Here is a 17,792-nt window from a genome sequence, read left to right on the forward strand (position 1 = left end):
GGTAATATTTCGTTCTGTTGTATATGGGGTTGCCATGAGTCAGAGCTGACTTAACGGCACCTAACAACAACAACAACAACCCCACCTACAATGCCAGGCGGCTGAATTGTGCTTTTATTCATTCAGATGAGTGTAGAGCCAACAGAGACAGCATCAGCCTTGTCGGTTCGAATCCTGCGCTCTGGAGCCAGGTTACTGTGAGGTGTTGGGCAGGTGGCTCAACCTTTGTGTGCTTCTATTTTCTCACCTGTAAGACAAGGACGCTAACCTCATGGGATGGCGGTGAGGCTTAAATGAATTAATAAACAAATACCATGGGTCACCCTGCTGCTATTTGCTGAGAACAGTGCCTGGCACACATTTTGAGAATAGAATAACAAAATATGTTTAATTCTACATTCTTCATTTAAATAATGAGATTGTTCTTGAGCCTGAGGAGTCCCTGTGGTATAGTGGAAAGAGTACAGGCCTTGGAGGAAAATCCCCACCTTGCTGCTTCCTCATTCTTCTGAGACCCAGCCTCCTCACCTGTCAAGTGGAGAAACCAGCTCCTCTCTTGTGAGGCTATTGGGAGGACTCAGTCAGGTGACAGACAAGGAAGCTCCCAGCTCAATGCCTGGCCACAAGGAGAGTCTCAGTTCAGGAAAGTTACTATATTTTTCTGTCCATTTTAAGAAGATTCTAGGGGCTCTCACACATTCTGGCCCTGGGACTTACATCTGATAGTCTGTTACAAAAGATAAAGGAAGACATTTTCAATCTAGGGAACACGAGCCCCACGGATGGATAAAAGATCCATAACTTAGGATGCTGGGGCCAGCTGGTGCATTCAATGGGGCAGCGAGGGGCGAGGCTGAAGGAGCTGGCAGGGATGCACTGGGGCGCCTCCAGAGATGCTGACTGGCTTGTGACTCCCCCTCTCTCCTCCCTGGGCCTCTTTTAATCTGTACTTCTAGAGGACCCTCTTGGGATGGAAGGCTTGGGTCAGCCTCCCCTGTGTAGGAGGCTGGGCAGTGAGACCTTTGCCGGCCGCCATTCTGGCCTAAGCACTTTCCAGAGCAGATGAATAAAGGCCCTTCACCTTGAGAGGACTGCTCAGAGGTCAAACAGGGCCTGGCCTGAGCGGCAGTTCCGAATTGGGGGGCCTGGGTTCCGGTCCTAGTCACCCCCTGTCTGTGGTCACCTCAGGCAGACACACTCCCAGGCCTCCCATCCCCTTCTCCCTCCTTTCCTCTGGGGCGAGGGTGAGGGCGCAGTTAGGGCACAGAAAGATACTGGTGAGTGGAGGTCTGGATCAGTGCATCCCAACCAGCAGAGGGGCCAGAGTCTTCTACTCTGCAGTGCAAGGCCTCTTTGTACCCCCACCAAGGAGCCCTTTGGGGCTCCCCAGGACTCTTGCTGGCCGGCAGCCCTCCTGAGGTCGAAGAGCACCGGGCTGAGCCCTGGATCCACCCCCTGGATCCACCCCCTGGATCCACCCCCTGGATCCACCCCCTGTCTCTCCTCCCTCACGGGGCTCTCTCCTCCCCCGTCTCCTCAGCATCCTGTTTGCTGACATCGAAGGCTTCACCAGCCTGGCGTCCCAGTGCACCGCGCAGGAGCTGGTCATGACCCTCAACGAGCTCTTCGCCCGCTTCGACAAGCTGGCCGCGGTGAGTCACCTGCCCACCGCCGTCGGGCGCCCATGTGCCTGAGCCTCCAGAGGGTGGGCACTGTGGTGAAGGGCCCACTGAGCCAGCCCCAGGGATGGACACTCTGCCAGGTGTGCCCTGCTGGGGGAGCCCGCTGTTGGGAACCAAGCATGGGCAAAGGGGGCCACACAGGTGTGGGTGTGTGTTCACGTGTCCATGTCAGCCCCAGTCACGTGGGAGAGTGGGTGAGCCTTCCACACCTCACATCAGTGGAAGCGGGTGGCGAGGCATGCCGGTGGTGCTATCCAGACCGCAGGGTAATTTCTGTTTGGCTGAGGGAAGACTGGGTGCCAGAGACCTGCTTTGCTGATGTGGTTGGCCTGGAGTGATTAGAGAATGAGTGAATCCCCAGCCATGTGCCACCCACTGAGGCTTCCAGAAAGAAAACTGTTCAACTTTGGGACAAATTGGAAGTAACAGCCTACAGCAGGCTGTGGTGAACAGCACATCCATCCATTAGGTCCCTAGTGTCATTCTTCCCCTCCTGTGGTTCCGGGTGAAGCTCGGGGCCCTTGCAGAGTGGTTATACACAAAAGGCCATTTGTTGCAATTTCCACCAACATGCGAACATGTTCACCTTCGCCCTGCCAGGACACTAGGCCAGATTGTTGACAAGGTGCTGGTGCTGGTCGCAGCCGGTGCCAGGGCCACTGGGGGCATCAGATGGTGGGCTCACACCTCACTAACTGCTTTCATTACTGAGCACAAATGAGGTGAACAGTTACCTGCTTGGCACCAGGGCATCGAATGGGCCTCACATAAGAGTCCATGCCACTGGATGCTTGAGTCCCAGGGCCCCAGCTTTGTGAAGTAACTTCTGGGAGCCAGATTTGAACAGCTCGTAAATGATGATTAATTGTATCCCATCTCAATCCCAGTTACGGACCGTGGCCTGCCAGGGTGCCCCTGCTGCGTCTGCTGCCCAGCAGCCACAGCGGGCAGGTACCTGAGGAAGCTCTGCTGGTCTCTTAACACACACGTGCTTGCTGGTTTAGCAAAACTCTTTTTGATAAAAATCTCAGGCAGGCCTAATGCTAAGGGTCAGGTAAGCTTGTGGTTAAGGCTCGTGTTTCCTTCATTGCTTTGGTAAAAAAAGAGAAGAAGAAAACCGTTCATAGAGTCTTAGGCCAAGGGCAGCATACTTCCAGGGCCTTGTAGTGGGATTGGGAGCGGGGGGACACTCACACTCAGGTGTGGGGCTTTCGTAAGCTGACAAGTCTGCCCTACTTGTTGAACCTCAGTGGACCAACTAAATTCTTCCTGGGCCTCACCAGTGGGTCATTCAAAGTGAGTTGCTGAGCCTGGGGAGGCTGGAATGCCTCTCTGAATCCCACCCCTCCCTCCTTCATGCCCCCTGATAAGCCAACTGGCCGGAATCAGGCCGCGTCCTGGCACTGGGTCTGTGCTCACTGCCCTAAAAGGCAAGTTATTCCAGGCACAGGGTGAATCTGTTTGCTTCCTGCTTCTTTCCCTCCCACTCCTCTTTCCTACTATTTTAATTTTTTAAATGAATTTGCTTTCCAGGAGAATCACTGTTTACGTATTAAGATCCTGGGGGATTGTTACTACTGCGTCTCTGGGCTGCCTGAGGCGAGGGCCGACCACGCCCACTGCTGCGTAGAGATGGGCATGGACATGATTGAGGCCATCTCGTAAGTGCCCAGCTCCAGGGGGACGGTGCCCGCCCGGCTGGCCCAATGGAGGCAGGGAAACATGGGGCCAAGCTGTCTCCCACGGACCACCCAGCCAAGTTTGGGGGTTGATTAGCACCCCAGGCGTCATGCCTTTCCTGCTACCTGCACCAGCCTGAGCAGCTTTTCCCAGAGGAGCACGTCCTGCAGGAAGGGAGAGCTGTGCAGACTCACGGCCTACAGGAGGGGGCGGGTTCAGCTCTCCAGGAGAAGCTGGCATTCTTGCGTGTGGCTCGTGACCTCCTGCCTTCTCACAGCCACCCAGCATGGTGCAGAACCCACTGGCCCCATTTCTTCCCAGATAGGAACGTTGGACTCAGAGGGGTTAAACAACTCCCAGGGTAACACTACTAGCTGGGTGGTGCAAGTGGTTTGCAGTGGGCTGCTAACCTAAAGGTTGGTGGTTCGAACCCACCCAGTGGCATCACAAAAGAAAGTCCTGGCGGTCTGCTCCCTTAAAGATCACAGCCAAGAAAACCCTATGGAGCAATTCTGCTCTGTAACGTGGGGTCGCCATGAGTTGGAAGTCACTCAACTTGGCAACTGGTTTTTTAAGTGAATTCAAACCAGGTGTTCCCATTTTAAGAGAATCCATCCCTCCTGTGGGCAATAGTAAAAAGAATCTTTTGGCCACTTCTTGATCCCAGCTGGTCATGGAAGGAGACCTGGTCACTGAAAAACATGGATAATCCAAACATATCCATGAGACAGTGGGGTGAGTCCAAGAGTGGATCCAGGTTCAGTAACGTTGGACTTTAGAATTAGCCGGGGCAGGGGGCAGGGGGCAGAGTAGCTGGATAGGGAGGTAACTGGGTCCATTCAGTTTGGCTCAGTTCAATTTGACAGCTTCACCAGTGCCCACTGCATGCCAGGGGTAGACAGTCAGGCCCCATCCTCAGAAACAAGAGTCCGTTAGGGAGAGAGGCTGGTACTCCCATTCTCCAATACAAAGTATGCTGTGTGGATGGACAAGGTAAGAGAAGCAAAGCAATGTGGGAGGTTCAAGGAGGGAGCAATTGATTCCAGTTGAGGGGAATCAAGAGAGGCTTCATAAGGAGGTGGCCCTGGAGTTAAGCCAGGAAAATAGAATGAGATTTCATCAACCTAAGTAAGTGGTCAAAGGCATTGTGGATGGAAGGAACAGCTCAAGTAAATACGTTTGCAGATCTGACTGAGGACTAGAGAAATGACGGGTGGTGTAAATCTTCCCTGCAAGATCAGCCTCTCACTGATGGGTGGGGTGGAGGGCAGGGGGCCTGTGTGGGGGTTCCGCTCCTCAGGGGTGAGTGGGCCCATCTCTGGGGTGTTGGGAAGGCCCAGTCCCTAAAGAGTGCAAACTGTGTACGTACCCCTAGAGCACCTACTCCCTCTTCCCCAGACCCTGAGCAGATTCCAGGGAGCCCCAGACACATACCTGGGGGCGTATAGCTTCCTCCCTACCCCACCTGACTACTCTCCAGCACAAGAGGTTATAACTAAGCACAGAGGGCCTGACCCCACTACTGGAGGTCCCTAAGAATATGGTGCATGTGGCAAGGATTGACTCTGTCTTCTAGGGCACCTGCCCGGCTCCGCTTCATTCTGAGGAGGACATATGTCCTCTCTGGAAACTCAGTTAACTTTCTCCATTATCTGCCAATGTCCAGGGAGCAGCAGTGTGGATAAATGCAATAGCCAGATAATCCCAAAGCCATTTCTGTCTTACCCACAAGAGCATTCACCTGAAGGGGGTTGGCAGTGGCTGTAACTTCCCTGCTTGGTTCAAGTCTGCACTGAAGTGTGTTTGCATTTTCTGAGCACAATTTAATGGACAGAGGGTAGTGGTGGCCAGAGTGGCGCTCTGGGTTTTAGTGTGCAGGCACCTCGCCACCTTGTGGCCAGGCTGGGAAACAGCGCCTCTCACAGTTAACAGTGCCAAGGGCCAGGCCATAGCACCTGCAGCCCCCCACCGCCCCCAGCCCTGTGCTGCCAGCGGCAGCCACCTTGTGGTGAACAGTCTCCGACTCAGTATTTGGGCTGGACTGGAAGGAAAAGAGGAATGCCTCCTTGACCCTGCATCTTCCGACGCCCCTCCCCGCCCACGGCCTTCAAGCCTCACCCCCACACAGCGTGCCTGGCCCTGACCCTCTCCCAGCCTCACCCCTGCTCCATCCCCAGGTTGGTCCGGGAGGTGACTGGGGTGAACGTGAACATGCGCGTGGGAATTCACAGCGGGCGAGTACACTGCGGTGTCCTTGGTCTCAGGAAGTGGCAGTTCGACGTCTGGTCTAACGACGTCACGCTGGCCAACCACATGGAGGCTGGAGGCAAGGCGGGGTGAGTGAGCCCGGCCCACCTGGGCCTGGCAGCAGAGCCCAGACTCAGCTTCCACTCAGCCCCCCAGGGAACTGTCTGGAGGAGGTGGGGCTGGGGCAGGAGGTGGGGTAGCTGGCACCCGGGGGCTGGTGTTGGCAGAGTTTGAGTAGAAATTCCTCTGTTTAACAATTACTCACACCACACCGTGGGCAGGGTGTGGTGGGAGAGGCCAGGGGCGGGGGCATAGTCTCGGCTTTCCTGGAGCCTTTGCCCGGGTGCAGAGGATACTTGCACGAACAAGTGTGGCTTATGAGATTTGACAGGTGTCGTAGAGTTCTAGGGGAGGAAGGAACCTCTGATAATTTCTGGGGTGGCCAGGACATAAAGGAGGTAGAGTGTGAGCTGGCCTGGAGGGCTGGGGAGGATTTGGAGAGGTGAGGGTGGGGAGAGTGTGCAGAGCCCAAGGAACGCAGCGAGGAGAGGCGCAGGTAGGGGGAAACACCGAGTTTCCTAAGAATGGAAGTAGAGCGGATGGCCTTTTAGGGAGCAGTAAGAGAAGCAGGAGTACCTGGGTGGCACCAGCAATTAAAGCACTCGATTACTAGCCAAAGGGCTGGCAGTTCGAACCCACTCAGAGGCGTCTAAGAAGTCAGGCTTGGCGATCTGCTTCTGAAAGGTCACAGCCTTGAAAACCCTGTGGAGCAGTTCCACTCTGCACACATGGGGTCGCCATGAGTTGGAATTGACTTGACAGCGACTAACAACAAGAGAAGCAGTGCCCGTGTTAAGAGGGGTGTGGATGCCAGGCCCTCAGCCCTGTAAGCAGTGAGAGCTATTGCTGCCTTCTGAGCAGGAGCCAGTGGCCGTGTTCATAAGACTGGAGGCAGTCTTATGGGAGATGGGTTGGGGTAGGGTCCACTGAGGTTGAGCTGGAAGTTGGTATTAGCATTTCAGCAGGAGTTTGGGGCCCAGGGATTTGAGCTGTGGTTGAGTGTGGGGTGGGTTTTGTACAGGAGCTGAAGTTCTGAATTTCCACTCTCTGCCCTCCCCACCCTGTTTCCTTCTCCACTGTAGACGCATACACATCACCAAGGCCACACTCAACTACCTGAACGGAGACTATGAGGTGGAGCCGGGCTGTGGGGGCGAGCGCAATGCCTACCTCAAGGAGCACAGTATCGAGACCTTCCTCATCCTGCGCTGCACCCAGAAGCGGGTCCGTGGGCAGGGGCTGGGGGGCTGGGACACCATTCTTTGGGGGAGGAGCATTTCCTTAGCCTGCTGCCGACTTCTCTTCTTCCCTTTCCTTGAGTAAAGTTGTGTATTCCATTTGCAGTTCTGGTTCCTGTATCTTGGGAAGGTCTCCAGGGTTAGAGAGGCTTTGCAAAGGCTGATGGCAGACGAAACATTTTCATTTGGCTTCTGTTGCAAAAATGCAACAGGTATCAAAGAAATTAGCAACAATATATCAGAAGGCCACAAGGTAGAACTGAAGCATCAAGGAAATTGTGTACCATGTATTTTATCTCTATCTCTCTCCTTTTCTTTGCCTTTTGCTAAGTAGATACTTGTCCCCTCTCCACACTCAATGTGCATCTCTGCACGTTCCTATATATCTTTGTTTCTTGAACCTCTGTCCCCCACTCCACTTTCTCTTCTCTTTCATGTACTCCTTTAGTCTCAGCCCAAACTTGCCAAAATATAAAACTGAATTATTAGCTGACTTCAGTGTTCTATTTTTAATAGTGTCATGTTCCATGTTCTTAATTTTTAAAGCAAATGAAGAGAATATTTTACATTTCTCCCTAAATTAAAAAGCCTTTCACTCATGAATATTGCAGTTGACCTTCTCTGTTGGTCAGTGCCCTTGGATAGAGAATAGCCTCCCGGTTTCTCTCCTAAGAAGTTAGACTAAAGACACAATTAAGCAGTGAGGAAAGTTCAGAGAAAGTCTTGGATGACAGCAATGATAGATTTTTAAAGTAGGTGTTTAGGCGCACTTCCCCACCCCGAGAGGGACATCAGAGGGCACGTTGGCCTGTCCCAGGACCCGGGAGATGGCTCCTAGCTGGAGGGGCTGTTTGAGGGAGCTGGGTCAGGCCTCTCACAGATGGTAGGGGAGAAGGACGGGAGGACCCTGGGTGCTTTGGGGAGAGCTTCTCATGGCTTCATCGACACATTCTCTGTGTGTGGTAAAAATATATACAGCAAAACATTTGCCAATTCAACGATTGTTTACATGTGCAGTGCAGTGACATGGACTCTGTTCATTGTGTTGTACAAATATCACCGCTATTCACTTCCAAATGATTCCACCACTGTTAACAGAAACTCAGTGCCCCCCTAAGCCCTCCCACCCCTGGTAACCACTAATAAACTTTGGTTAATTGACCCATTTTTAAACATTTACTTGTTATTTGGTGAAATTGTAAATGAACCGAAATCCCCCCAGGCCCTGTCCTGGCGTACACCGCCTCCCTGCTCCTGATTTACAAGGCGTCCCACCCACCTTCTACCCTAGCCAGGCTGCGGGATCACCCTCTCTTCTGGGTTCTCTGAATCTTGGTTACTTCAACATGACATGCGCTCCAGAAAGGATGAAAAGGGGACAGAAAGAGAAAGTGACCCTCCCACACACACCCCTCTGCATCACCGTATCTGTTGGCCTCCCCTCCCCAGGAAGAGAGTTGAGGGGAAGTCTGCCTGCCTCAGGTCTCAGAACCTCTCCAACTCCCCACTTATTGCTCCCATTTGGATGGATGGATAGACAGACAGACAGATAATAGATACTGGGGAGTGTTGGCACATAGGTGGCTAGCTGAGTCTCTGTGCATTTGTACAACGTGCATCAGCCCTTGAACCCAAATAATTTGAAAGACCTAAATCTCTTTGGAAGCTGCCCTCAAGGGAGCAGGGGCCTCTCCCAGTGCCCTCTCTGCTGGGCCACACCTATTTTGGATTGAGTAGAGACTGGAATCCCAGGTGTCTTCATCTCTGTCACTGCCCTGGGCACCTTCAGACCTGGGCTCTGACCACCCTGAGGCTGTGGGCGGAGCCTGTCCCTGCACTGAGCCCTGTCTTCCATGAGCAGAGCCTGATGTGACACCACAGCTTGGCAGTAACCAATGTGGAGGCTCAGGCTCGAGCTGGCCTGGCTGCCGGGGAGAGCAGAGGTGGGGCTCAGCCCCCGCTGACCCCCCAGAGAGAGGAAGCACAGCGCTTCACTCCTGCTGGCAGCCTTTGGGAACTGAGGCCATCCAGGGGAAGAAGGACACAAGGAGCCAGGGACAGAAGCTTGTGGTCAAGCTTGTAGGGAGAATTCCATGCTGATGACAGGTGTTCCCAGGCGCCACTGCCGTCTCACGAAACCAGCTCTCACCACCTTGTTCTGTTGCTCCCACCTGGGCCGGCCAGGGCTGGAGTTAGGGAGTTTGGGGGCTTTAGGATGCTTGCTTAGAGGAAGTCCGGGATCTTAGCAGACCTCTGGGCTCCAGGTCTGTGGGGAGAAGAGAAGGGTTGCCTTCGTCCCTCACCTGACCAGGCACCTTGTTCCTGGGAGGAATGAGAAACTGTCCACTTGGGCTCATCTGATGAGCCTTTGCCCACAGGCTGATGCTTCTGTGTTGTTCTCTAGAAAGAAGAGAAGGCCATGATTGCCAAAATGAATCGCCAGAGAACCAACTCCATTGGGCATAACCCGCCGCACTGGGGGGCCGAGCGCCCCTTCTACAACCACCTGGGAGGCAACCAGGTCTCCAAGGAGATGAAGCGGATGGTGAGTGGCCAGCGGGGTGGGTGTGCAGCCGGCATTCTCCAGGGCTAAACCTTTCTGTGGCTTTGAGGGCTGGGCCAGGTCCCTCCTGTTGCCTGAAGGAATATGGAGATTCATAGAAGGAAAAGTTGGCAGGGCAGCCCACCCTAACTTTGGACTAGGCGCCAGAACCCCTGACTTCTGGCCCCAGGCTCTTTCCATGAGCCACACTGTCTCTGGGCATGCCTAATTTGGCTTAGGAACAGAGCAGCAAGGCCTCTTCCTCCCTCCCTCTTGGCAGAGCTTGCTGGCGTAGGCTGGAGGCAGGCCTATCCGGCTGGACTCGGGGTCCAGCTAGAGCCTCCTGCTTTCTCCCAACAGTGTCTGGTGAGGCCCTTGGGAATTGGATGGGCACAAGCTAGCCAGACCCTCTTCCAGCACCTACTGCATTTTCCAGGCAATTGAAACCACATCTTTTAGCTCAGGTTCCCAGAAACCATCCTAGTGCTTTTTGGAAAGGGCCAGATGATGGCCCACTTTGCCCTCTGTGTTGAGACCCACCCACCCCACCCCACCCCGCCCTGCTAATTCCAGCCTTCCAGTGGGCGAATACAGGTGAATGAGTGGAGGCCATGGTAGGGGGTGTTACTGCCATCTCACAGGGCCCTGCCTGTCTTGGGGGACAGATACCCTCAGCTGTCACAGCACACACCTGGGTTGTCCCCATGGAAACTCAGATGATAGATGAATTCAGGGGGAAGGAAGAAGAGGAAGAGGGATGGAAGAAGTCAGGATACAGTAGCAGTGTTTGATTTTGGCCTGCGAGCTAGGCTTCCGTGTCTTGGGCACACTCATCTATTCCAGGGCTGCCATGTTTCCTCCAGGAGGGGTGAGGAGGGTAGAGGTGCAGGAACTTTGTTCCCACAGAGCTGGGGTAGGGAATAAAGTGGGCCATACCAGCACCAGGATCCTGAAGTTTGGGGTCTGTGCATCAGAGTAGGTTCAAGTTGGGATTAAGGATAAAGGCCATGGGAGTCCAACAGAGTCAGACAACAGCCAGGGTCCAGGTACTCTGCTCCTTTTTAGATAATAAGTAGCAGATGACAAAGGTTTAAGGAAACTGTATGGTAGAAAAAAAATAGAGTTAAGACCTCCATTTAAAATTTTGATGGTAGAGAAACAAGTCATGGAACACCAGTATCATAAGGGAGCAGAGTTGGAGTGGCCGGGTCTGCCATCCAGGCTTTGAACTTGGATGCTCAGAGACCTGTCCTGAACTTGGATGTCCATAGACCTGTCCTGAACTTGGATGTCCAGAGACCTGTCCTGAACTTGGATGTCCAGAGACCTGTCCTGAACTTGGATGTCCAGAGACCTGTCTGTGCCATCAAGGGCTTCCGACCACTGCTCCCTTCCCCAAGGGCCTTCCCAAAGCAGAGAGCAGTTGGGAGACACCCCCGTCCTCGTCTTCCTGAAGTGGTCGACTGCAGTCTCTGTACCCACATCACCAGGATGGTCAAGGAGGAAAGGGGGTGAGGGGAGAGAGGGGAAGATTGAGGGCAGATGAGCAAAGAGGAAGGAAAGAGGAAAAGAGGAACAGGAAGACGCGTAGATGCTGGAGAGCTGGGAAGAAAAAGATGAGGGTGGGAAGGAGGCCAAGAGGTGAAGAGAGAGTAACCAGCGAGCAGGAAACCCCGGGGGACAACCACTTTTTCTGTTTAAAATTCTTGGAAATTTTTTAAAAAGTGCTACTTGGTATAAGTGGAAACTATTTCAGAGTCTCAAAGGAGACAGTTTGGACTATAAGCACTGGTTTGGCAGAAGTATTAATCATTGTCAGGGCAAGGAACTTGGAAGAATTAACAAACAGGCTATAATTGGGGAAAGGACAGTCCTGGGGGAGACTGGCTGCTGGGAAGGCTCCTCTATGGATACCAGCTGGGTGGTTATTACTTCACCCAGTGGGGACGGGAAGTGTTCAGAAGATCAGGGCCATGGAGGGCGTCTGCAGCAGCCTGTGGGAGAAGAGGCTCCCCATCCCGGTGGGGCACAGTGTCATCCGAGGAGCTGGCACCAAAGTACAGACTCCTGGCCCCATCCGGCCTGGGCTGGGAGACCAGGACAGCTTCCCACAGCTGCCAGGCATGCCATGGGCCTTTGCCATTAAACTTACCTGAAACCTTTGAGAAAGATGTACAGGAGAACTTTTACCTGACTTGCCAACATCCAGGTGAGTTTAAAAAAAAACCTTTTCACTGAAGATGGAGTCAAGGGTTTGAAATTGGATAAAGCAGTGACCGAAAGCAGTTAGACAGACACTAACACAGGCAGCGGTTTATCCTTTAAATTTTGTTCCAACTTTTACTCCGCTTTTAAAACGTAATGATTAGCAATGCTGGCTTGTTCGTGCGTGAGTGTTTTAAGGTCTTTAAGGTTATTTGTTAATGAAAAGGCTAACCATGGAAGTGTGGGGGAGCCTCTTACTCATCTAACCACATACTGGAAAGGTTTACATTCTGATGAGGCCCAACCGCCTGGGGAAGACAAGCAGCCTCGCCAGGGCAAGGTGTGCAAACCTGAGCTTAAAGGGGAGCTGACATCACCCCTGGCACCTGCAGTATGGATGAGCTGAAGCACCACAGCCTCTGCTTTTACTTTAAGTCCAAGAGGGAGGAACCAAGAGCCACGAAGAACCCTGAGCTGGGCTGTTCCCCCGAAAGTGCTGAGGCCCAAACTGCAGGAACCCATCTGATGGTCCTCCTAGCCTGGCTGGGAATGGTTAAGTAACTTAATCGTTGTCCTAGGACTAGTAAGTTTGTGGTGGGACTGAGATTTGAGCCCAGTCTGTTGACTGTGTTCTTAATTACTCTTCTGCCGTGGTTTATGGACCTGCTATCAGTTCACCACCCCAGCCTGGTGCTGAGCTGTCCACACTAACATGGAATCCAGCATGGTTAGTGTGGACCCTGCTTCCTGCTCAGCACCGGAGGAAAAACTGGGCTCCCAACTCCAGTGCCAGCAGCTGACCAAAGGAGCACGAGAGACAATCAGAAACAAGTTTATTAAAAACGGTTCAGGTGTATTTGTGAGCTGTTTAGAGCAGCAGATGTCTAAGGCTCGGTGGATCTCAGTTCCATAGTAAAATGGTTGCTGGCTCTTGTGATGGAATTTAGTGCGCCAGAGCCTGCTGGTGTTTTGCAGGGAGCCCTCAGTGACCCAGTCATGCTCTGAGGGGTCCTGGGGACATCAGGGATGAGACTGCCCCCAGGACAGAACAGCCACTTGATGCTGAGCACACCCTGGGTCCGTGGTAAGGGCAGGCAGGGAACAGGAAGTCCCAGAGGAAGAAGACACCAGCTCCTCCCTCCTAGGACTGGGACAGCAAAGTGGGATGGGCCTGGAAGGAGGGCTGGCAATTCTCAGAGGGTAAGGAGTGGGGTCAGGCTTTCCTGAGCAGACAGCTACCAGGATGAGCTGGGCAGAGAATGGGTGTGTGGGAGGGGCTCAAAGCCCACAGCTGTACACTTGGATGTGCCACTAGTGGCTGCGCGGGTCTTGAGAGCCCTGAGCTGGGAGATAGAGAGAGCCACCTTGATGCCACAGGGAACCCGTGTCTGTTTCAATGTCTCCCTGGATTCTACCCTGTCTTAGTTTCCTAGTGCTGCTGTAACAACAATATCACAAGTGGGAGGCTTTAAAGAACAGGAATTTATTGTCTCACTGTTTTGGAGGCTAGAAGTCCAAATCAGGGCATCAGCTCTAGGGGAAGGTCCTTCCTTGTCAGTAGCCCCAGGCGTTCGTTGGCCTTCCTTGGCTTGTAGACAGTTCCTCACATGGTTTCTTTCCCCTGTGTGTGTCACTGTGTCTGTTCTGCTCTTTTGATAAGCCACCACTCAGATGGGATTAGGTTTAGGACCCACCCTACTCCTGTATGTCCTCATTCACAAAACAAGAGAAAATGCTATTTCCAAACAAGGCCACCTTCACAGGTACAGGGGTTAGGACTTCGGCATGAAGAGTTCAATCCATAACACACACCGTTCCCATTTTAGGGAACGCTCCATTCTGCTACAACTAGTCAGAACCTGACACATGTCTGTCCTTTCGTGTACTTTATCAAATTGATTGTCAATAGGGCTTTGAGTCTGACAGTAAGAGTTCTTCCCACTGTCACCTCTGCCCCGTGTAAAGGAACAACAGAATAGTAGTCAAAATCATAGCAGGTGGTTCCTTACTTCCTGTGTCCCCAACCAACTCTAGCCTTGGAAGAATATACCAGATGCCAGAAACGCTATTGCAGGTAACAGGAGCTTTGTTTTTCTAAGTGCAAAAATTGTGAACTCCCAGTAGATTTTGTGTGTTCAGTGTGTGTGTGAGTGGGCATGTGTGTGCTGTATGTGTGTGTACATGTGTTCATGTGTGTGAGTGGGCATGCGTGTGCATTGTGTGCACGTATGTGTTCATGTGTGTGTTTGAGTGTGTGTATGTGTGTGCATGTGTGTGCGTATGTGTTCGTGTGTGTGTTTGTGAGTGAGTGTACATGTGTCCATGCGTGTGTGTGGGATTGGGCAGCCTGTGATTTATCTGATTTCCATCTGAGTAAGTGCAGAGTTGGGGATCCCTCCGAGCCCAGGGTCCAGGAGGAGGGAGAGGAGAAGCTTTGGGGACTCTGGGAAGAAGTGGCCTGTGGGGACTGAAAGAGCTCAGTCACGTGGATTTTTCCAGTGGATGAAATGAAATCATAGTGCATCCTGCATCTAGCAGAGAGCTTATCCTGTAGGAAGAAGCCTGTGATGTGTGCCAGACCAAAGAAGAAAGGAGGGAATGGAAGAACTAGCGGGTGACCGTCCTCTCTACGTCCAGGCAGTCCAGGCTCTGCAGTGAACTACAGGGAGAAAATGAGCTGCCTCTCCCTCAGCTCCCATCTCTTAAGGCCCCCATGTTTTCAGTTCTCTCTGTTCTTATACTCCTCTCTTTCTCTCTCTTTTTTAGGGCTTTGAAGACCCCAAGGACAAGTGAGTAACATGACCTTTTTAATTCCTGCTCTGCTTGTCTGAGGGATATCTCTAAATCTACCTTATAACTTGGTTTCCCCACCCTCCATGGAAACGATCCCACATACAGTCCTAGCTGGGAGTGCACAGGGCCCACCATGGCTGATAGAGGGTCAGGCAGTGTCCCCCAGACAGGCCAGGGCAGCCCAGGAACCCAGTACTTCCGGAATGATATCCGCTACACACACACAGACACACACACACACACACACACACACACACACACACACGGACACATGCACGCACACACAAACTCATACTATGCAACGCCACAACACACACGTGCATTATGTGTGCATGTGTACACAGGGTACGTTATGTGTGTGTATGTTGTGCACACACACGGGCACACACCCGCGCACATACGCATGCAGCTCCCTCAGGAACATGCAGAACTTGCACGTTGGTCAGCAGCCCCGACCACAGCCCAGTGCCCCTAGGAGATGTCTTCCTCCTCTCAGGACCATCAGAAACACTGCCCAAGGTCTGGGCTCCTCCCTGAGAAATGGGGTTTTCAAGTCCAGCACCCAAAGATCATGAAACCTGTTTCTCAAAGTGTGCCCTGATCCTGGTTTAAGATGCCAGGTGGGCCCCGTCCCTGCAGCAGAAGTCTTGCCTTTTGAGCCCCGCCTACATCTCAGGATGGTGTTATCGCAGGAGAATAAAGAACAGAGACTGTTACGTGTAGGAGAAAAAGCAACTAAACCTGTAATAATAACTAACAACCATGTACGAAAACCAGGCCAATATGAAGTGACCAGTAGAATTAGAAAGGCCGTATTGTCCCCAAGGCCCTCCACAGTGGGTTGGAGACGGGCCACTTTCTACATGTGTGCGCAGGAGTTGAGAGCACGGGCCGCAGCTTCTGGCTGCCCTCGTCTCAATCCCAGCTTCCCTGCCCCTGATTAGCATCATTTTAGGCAGCCCCAGGCGTCTCTGAGCAATCCAGGCACATGGGCAGAGCCAGCCCTCTGATGACGCCCCCTGGTGGTCAGCCTGTCTGAGTCTCTGTCTCCTGCCCAGGAACGCCCAGGAAAGTGTGAACCCCGAGGATGAAGTGGATGAGTTTCTGGGGCGGGCTATTGATGCCAGGAGCATCGACAGGCTGCGGTCTGAGCATGTCCGCAAATTCCTCTTGACCTTCAGGGAGCCTGACTTAGAGAAGAAGGTACAGCACCCTGGGTGGGGAGGAGGCCCCGGCTGTAACCAGGACCTCTCCCTCTGCTGTCTCCAACACTGTGGAGGAAGCCCCTGCTGTCTGCCTCGGTTTCCCCAACTCTGATGCTCCTCGATCCAGGGATATGAGGGTTCAAAGGAGATTTCCTTGATTGGAAGGGATAATGCTGTGGTTATTTAACCTTTCTGCACCTCAGTTAAGGGGCCCTGGTGGTACAGTGGTTAAAGAGCTTGGCTGCTAGTCAAAAGGTCAGTGGTTCGAACCCACCAGCCCCTCTGTGGGAGAGAGAAGTGGCAGTCTGCTTCTGTAAAGATTTACAGCCTTGGAAACCTTATGGGACAGTTCTACTCTGTCCTGTAGGGTTGCTATGAGTCGGAATCAACTTGACAGCAGTGGATTTGGTTTTTTTGGTGCCTCAGTTTACTTATCTGGGAAATTTAACATACTTACCTCATATGGTGAAGATTAAACAAGTTAATCCTTATGAAACAGTATCTGCCACATAATAGATGTTCAATAAATGCTAATGCTATGTGTATTATTATTCTTCAAAAATGGGCCGACCAGCTTGCCTTTGTCACTCCGGAACCTCAAAGTATTAAAGTCGGAAGGGGCCGTCGTGCTCTTTTTGTCCTGTCTCCTTACATTGTGAATGAGAAAACGAACGCTCAGGGTTCTTGGGGACTTGCTCTCGGCCACTCAGTGACGGGGTGACAGAGCCAGAGCCAGACCCTGGTCCAGTCACCCCATCCCAGGGCCTCCCCAGTGTGCAGTTAAAATGGGCTCTCATGCCGGCGTTAAATGAGCACATCTAAGGAAACCCAAACCCGTTGCCATCGAGTCGATTCTGACTCCTAGTGACCCTATAGGACAGAGTAGAACTACCCCATAGTGTTTCCAAGGGGTGCCTGGTGGATTCGAACTGCTGACCTTTCGGTTAGCGGCTGAGCTTTTAACCGCTGTGCCACCAGGGCTCTGCACACCTGATTAGGATTGCACAAATACTGAAGGAAGGTAACCACTACGTTTACCAGCAGTAAGAAGGAGTCCCTGGGTGGCGCAGTTAATTGTTTGGCTATTAAACGAAAGGTTGGTGGTTTGAATCCACCCAGAGGCACCTTGAAAGAAAGACCTGGTGATTTACCTTCGAAAAATTTTCCATCGAAAACTTTGTGAAGCACAGTTCAACTCTGAAACACGTGGAGTTACCATGAGTGAAAACCAACTCGACAGCAGCTGGTTTGCTTTTGCAGTGAATGGAACTGATTTGTGAATTACCCACTCTGTGCGACTCTAACCGCACTGACCTCCATTATTGCGCCCGAGAAGCGTCAGGGGAGGAGCTGGGGCTGGGGGTTGGGACCTCGGGTATGAACTTGGTGACTTTGGACACGTCACGTAACCTCTCTGAGCCAGAGTGCTCATCTCTGAAATAAGCCCTGTGCCTGCTTCACGGGGCTGTTGTGAGGATGGGCAACGGTGCTTGCAAGCTCTCTGCATGTTTCCCAGCATATCGGTGGTGCTCAGTCATTTGTAGCCACGATAGTTGTGAGGTACTCTGACAGTGACCGGCCTGCAGAAAGTGACCCAATTGCAAGTCCCTCTTTAACTGCCCTCCCTGCTGCCACCATCTTATGGCGACTTGGACTGGCTTCCTGGGATCTGAATCTAGTGCAGTTTCTTGGGGCTTACCTGTCCCGAGAGCAGGCTGCACAGATGACCGGCCCCAGGAGACTAGGTGTGTCTGGGATGGCACGGGCTGGAGCAGACCGGGCCTGGGACCTGCGCCCCGCTCACCCTGTCCGTCTCCTCTCAGTACTCCAAGCAGGTGGATGACCGATTTGGTGCCTACGTGGTATGTGCCTCTCTTGTCTTCCTCTTCATCTGCTTCGTCCAGATCACCATCGTGCCCCAGTAAGTACCCCTGGCCCTCCTGAACTGTCTCCTCTGGCTGCAGGGCCCCCCGGGGTGGGAGGGCATGCTGTGGAGGAAAGCAAAGAAGGGAGTCTGGGCTTAACTTGCTCAGGCACTGAGAGGTTTCCAAGTGTGCCCTGGGGGGGACTGGGAAGCCGGGGATCTCGCTTCTGTGGGAGAAGGAGGCCATGTGCTCATTCCAGGGAAACTTCTCACTGG

At 52.8% G+C, this 17,792-nt stretch overlaps 1 protein-coding gene across 1 annotated transcript in view; it reads left to right on the forward strand.

Moving 5' to 3' along the window:
• ADCY5 (adenylate cyclase 5) overlaps nt 1-17,792 on the forward strand; it is a 189,869-nt gene that overhangs the window by 136,420 nt on the left and 35,657 nt on the right. The window contains exons 4-11 of the mRNA XM_023728701.1: nt 1,541-1,652; nt 3,216-3,343; nt 5,540-5,698; nt 6,752-6,893; nt 9,312-9,452; nt 14,421-14,443; nt 15,506-15,650; nt 17,476-17,573. Of these exons, the coding sequence (XP_023584469.1) occupies nt 1,541-1,652; nt 3,216-3,343; nt 5,540-5,698; nt 6,752-6,893; nt 9,312-9,452; nt 14,421-14,443; nt 15,506-15,650; nt 17,476-17,573 (948 nt within the window). The remainder of the gene's footprint in view (nt 1-1,540; nt 1,653-3,215; nt 3,344-5,539; nt 5,699-6,751; nt 6,894-9,311; nt 9,453-14,420; nt 14,444-15,505; nt 15,651-17,475; nt 17,574-17,792) is intronic.

The sequence above is a fragment of the Trichechus manatus genome, unplaced genomic scaffold, assembly GCF_000243295.1.
Source record: "Trichechus manatus latirostris isolate Lorelei unplaced genomic scaffold, TriManLat1.0 scaffold00026, whole genome shotgun sequence".
Taxonomy (NCBI): domain Eukaryota; kingdom Metazoa; phylum Chordata; class Mammalia; order Sirenia; family Trichechidae; genus Trichechus; species Trichechus manatus.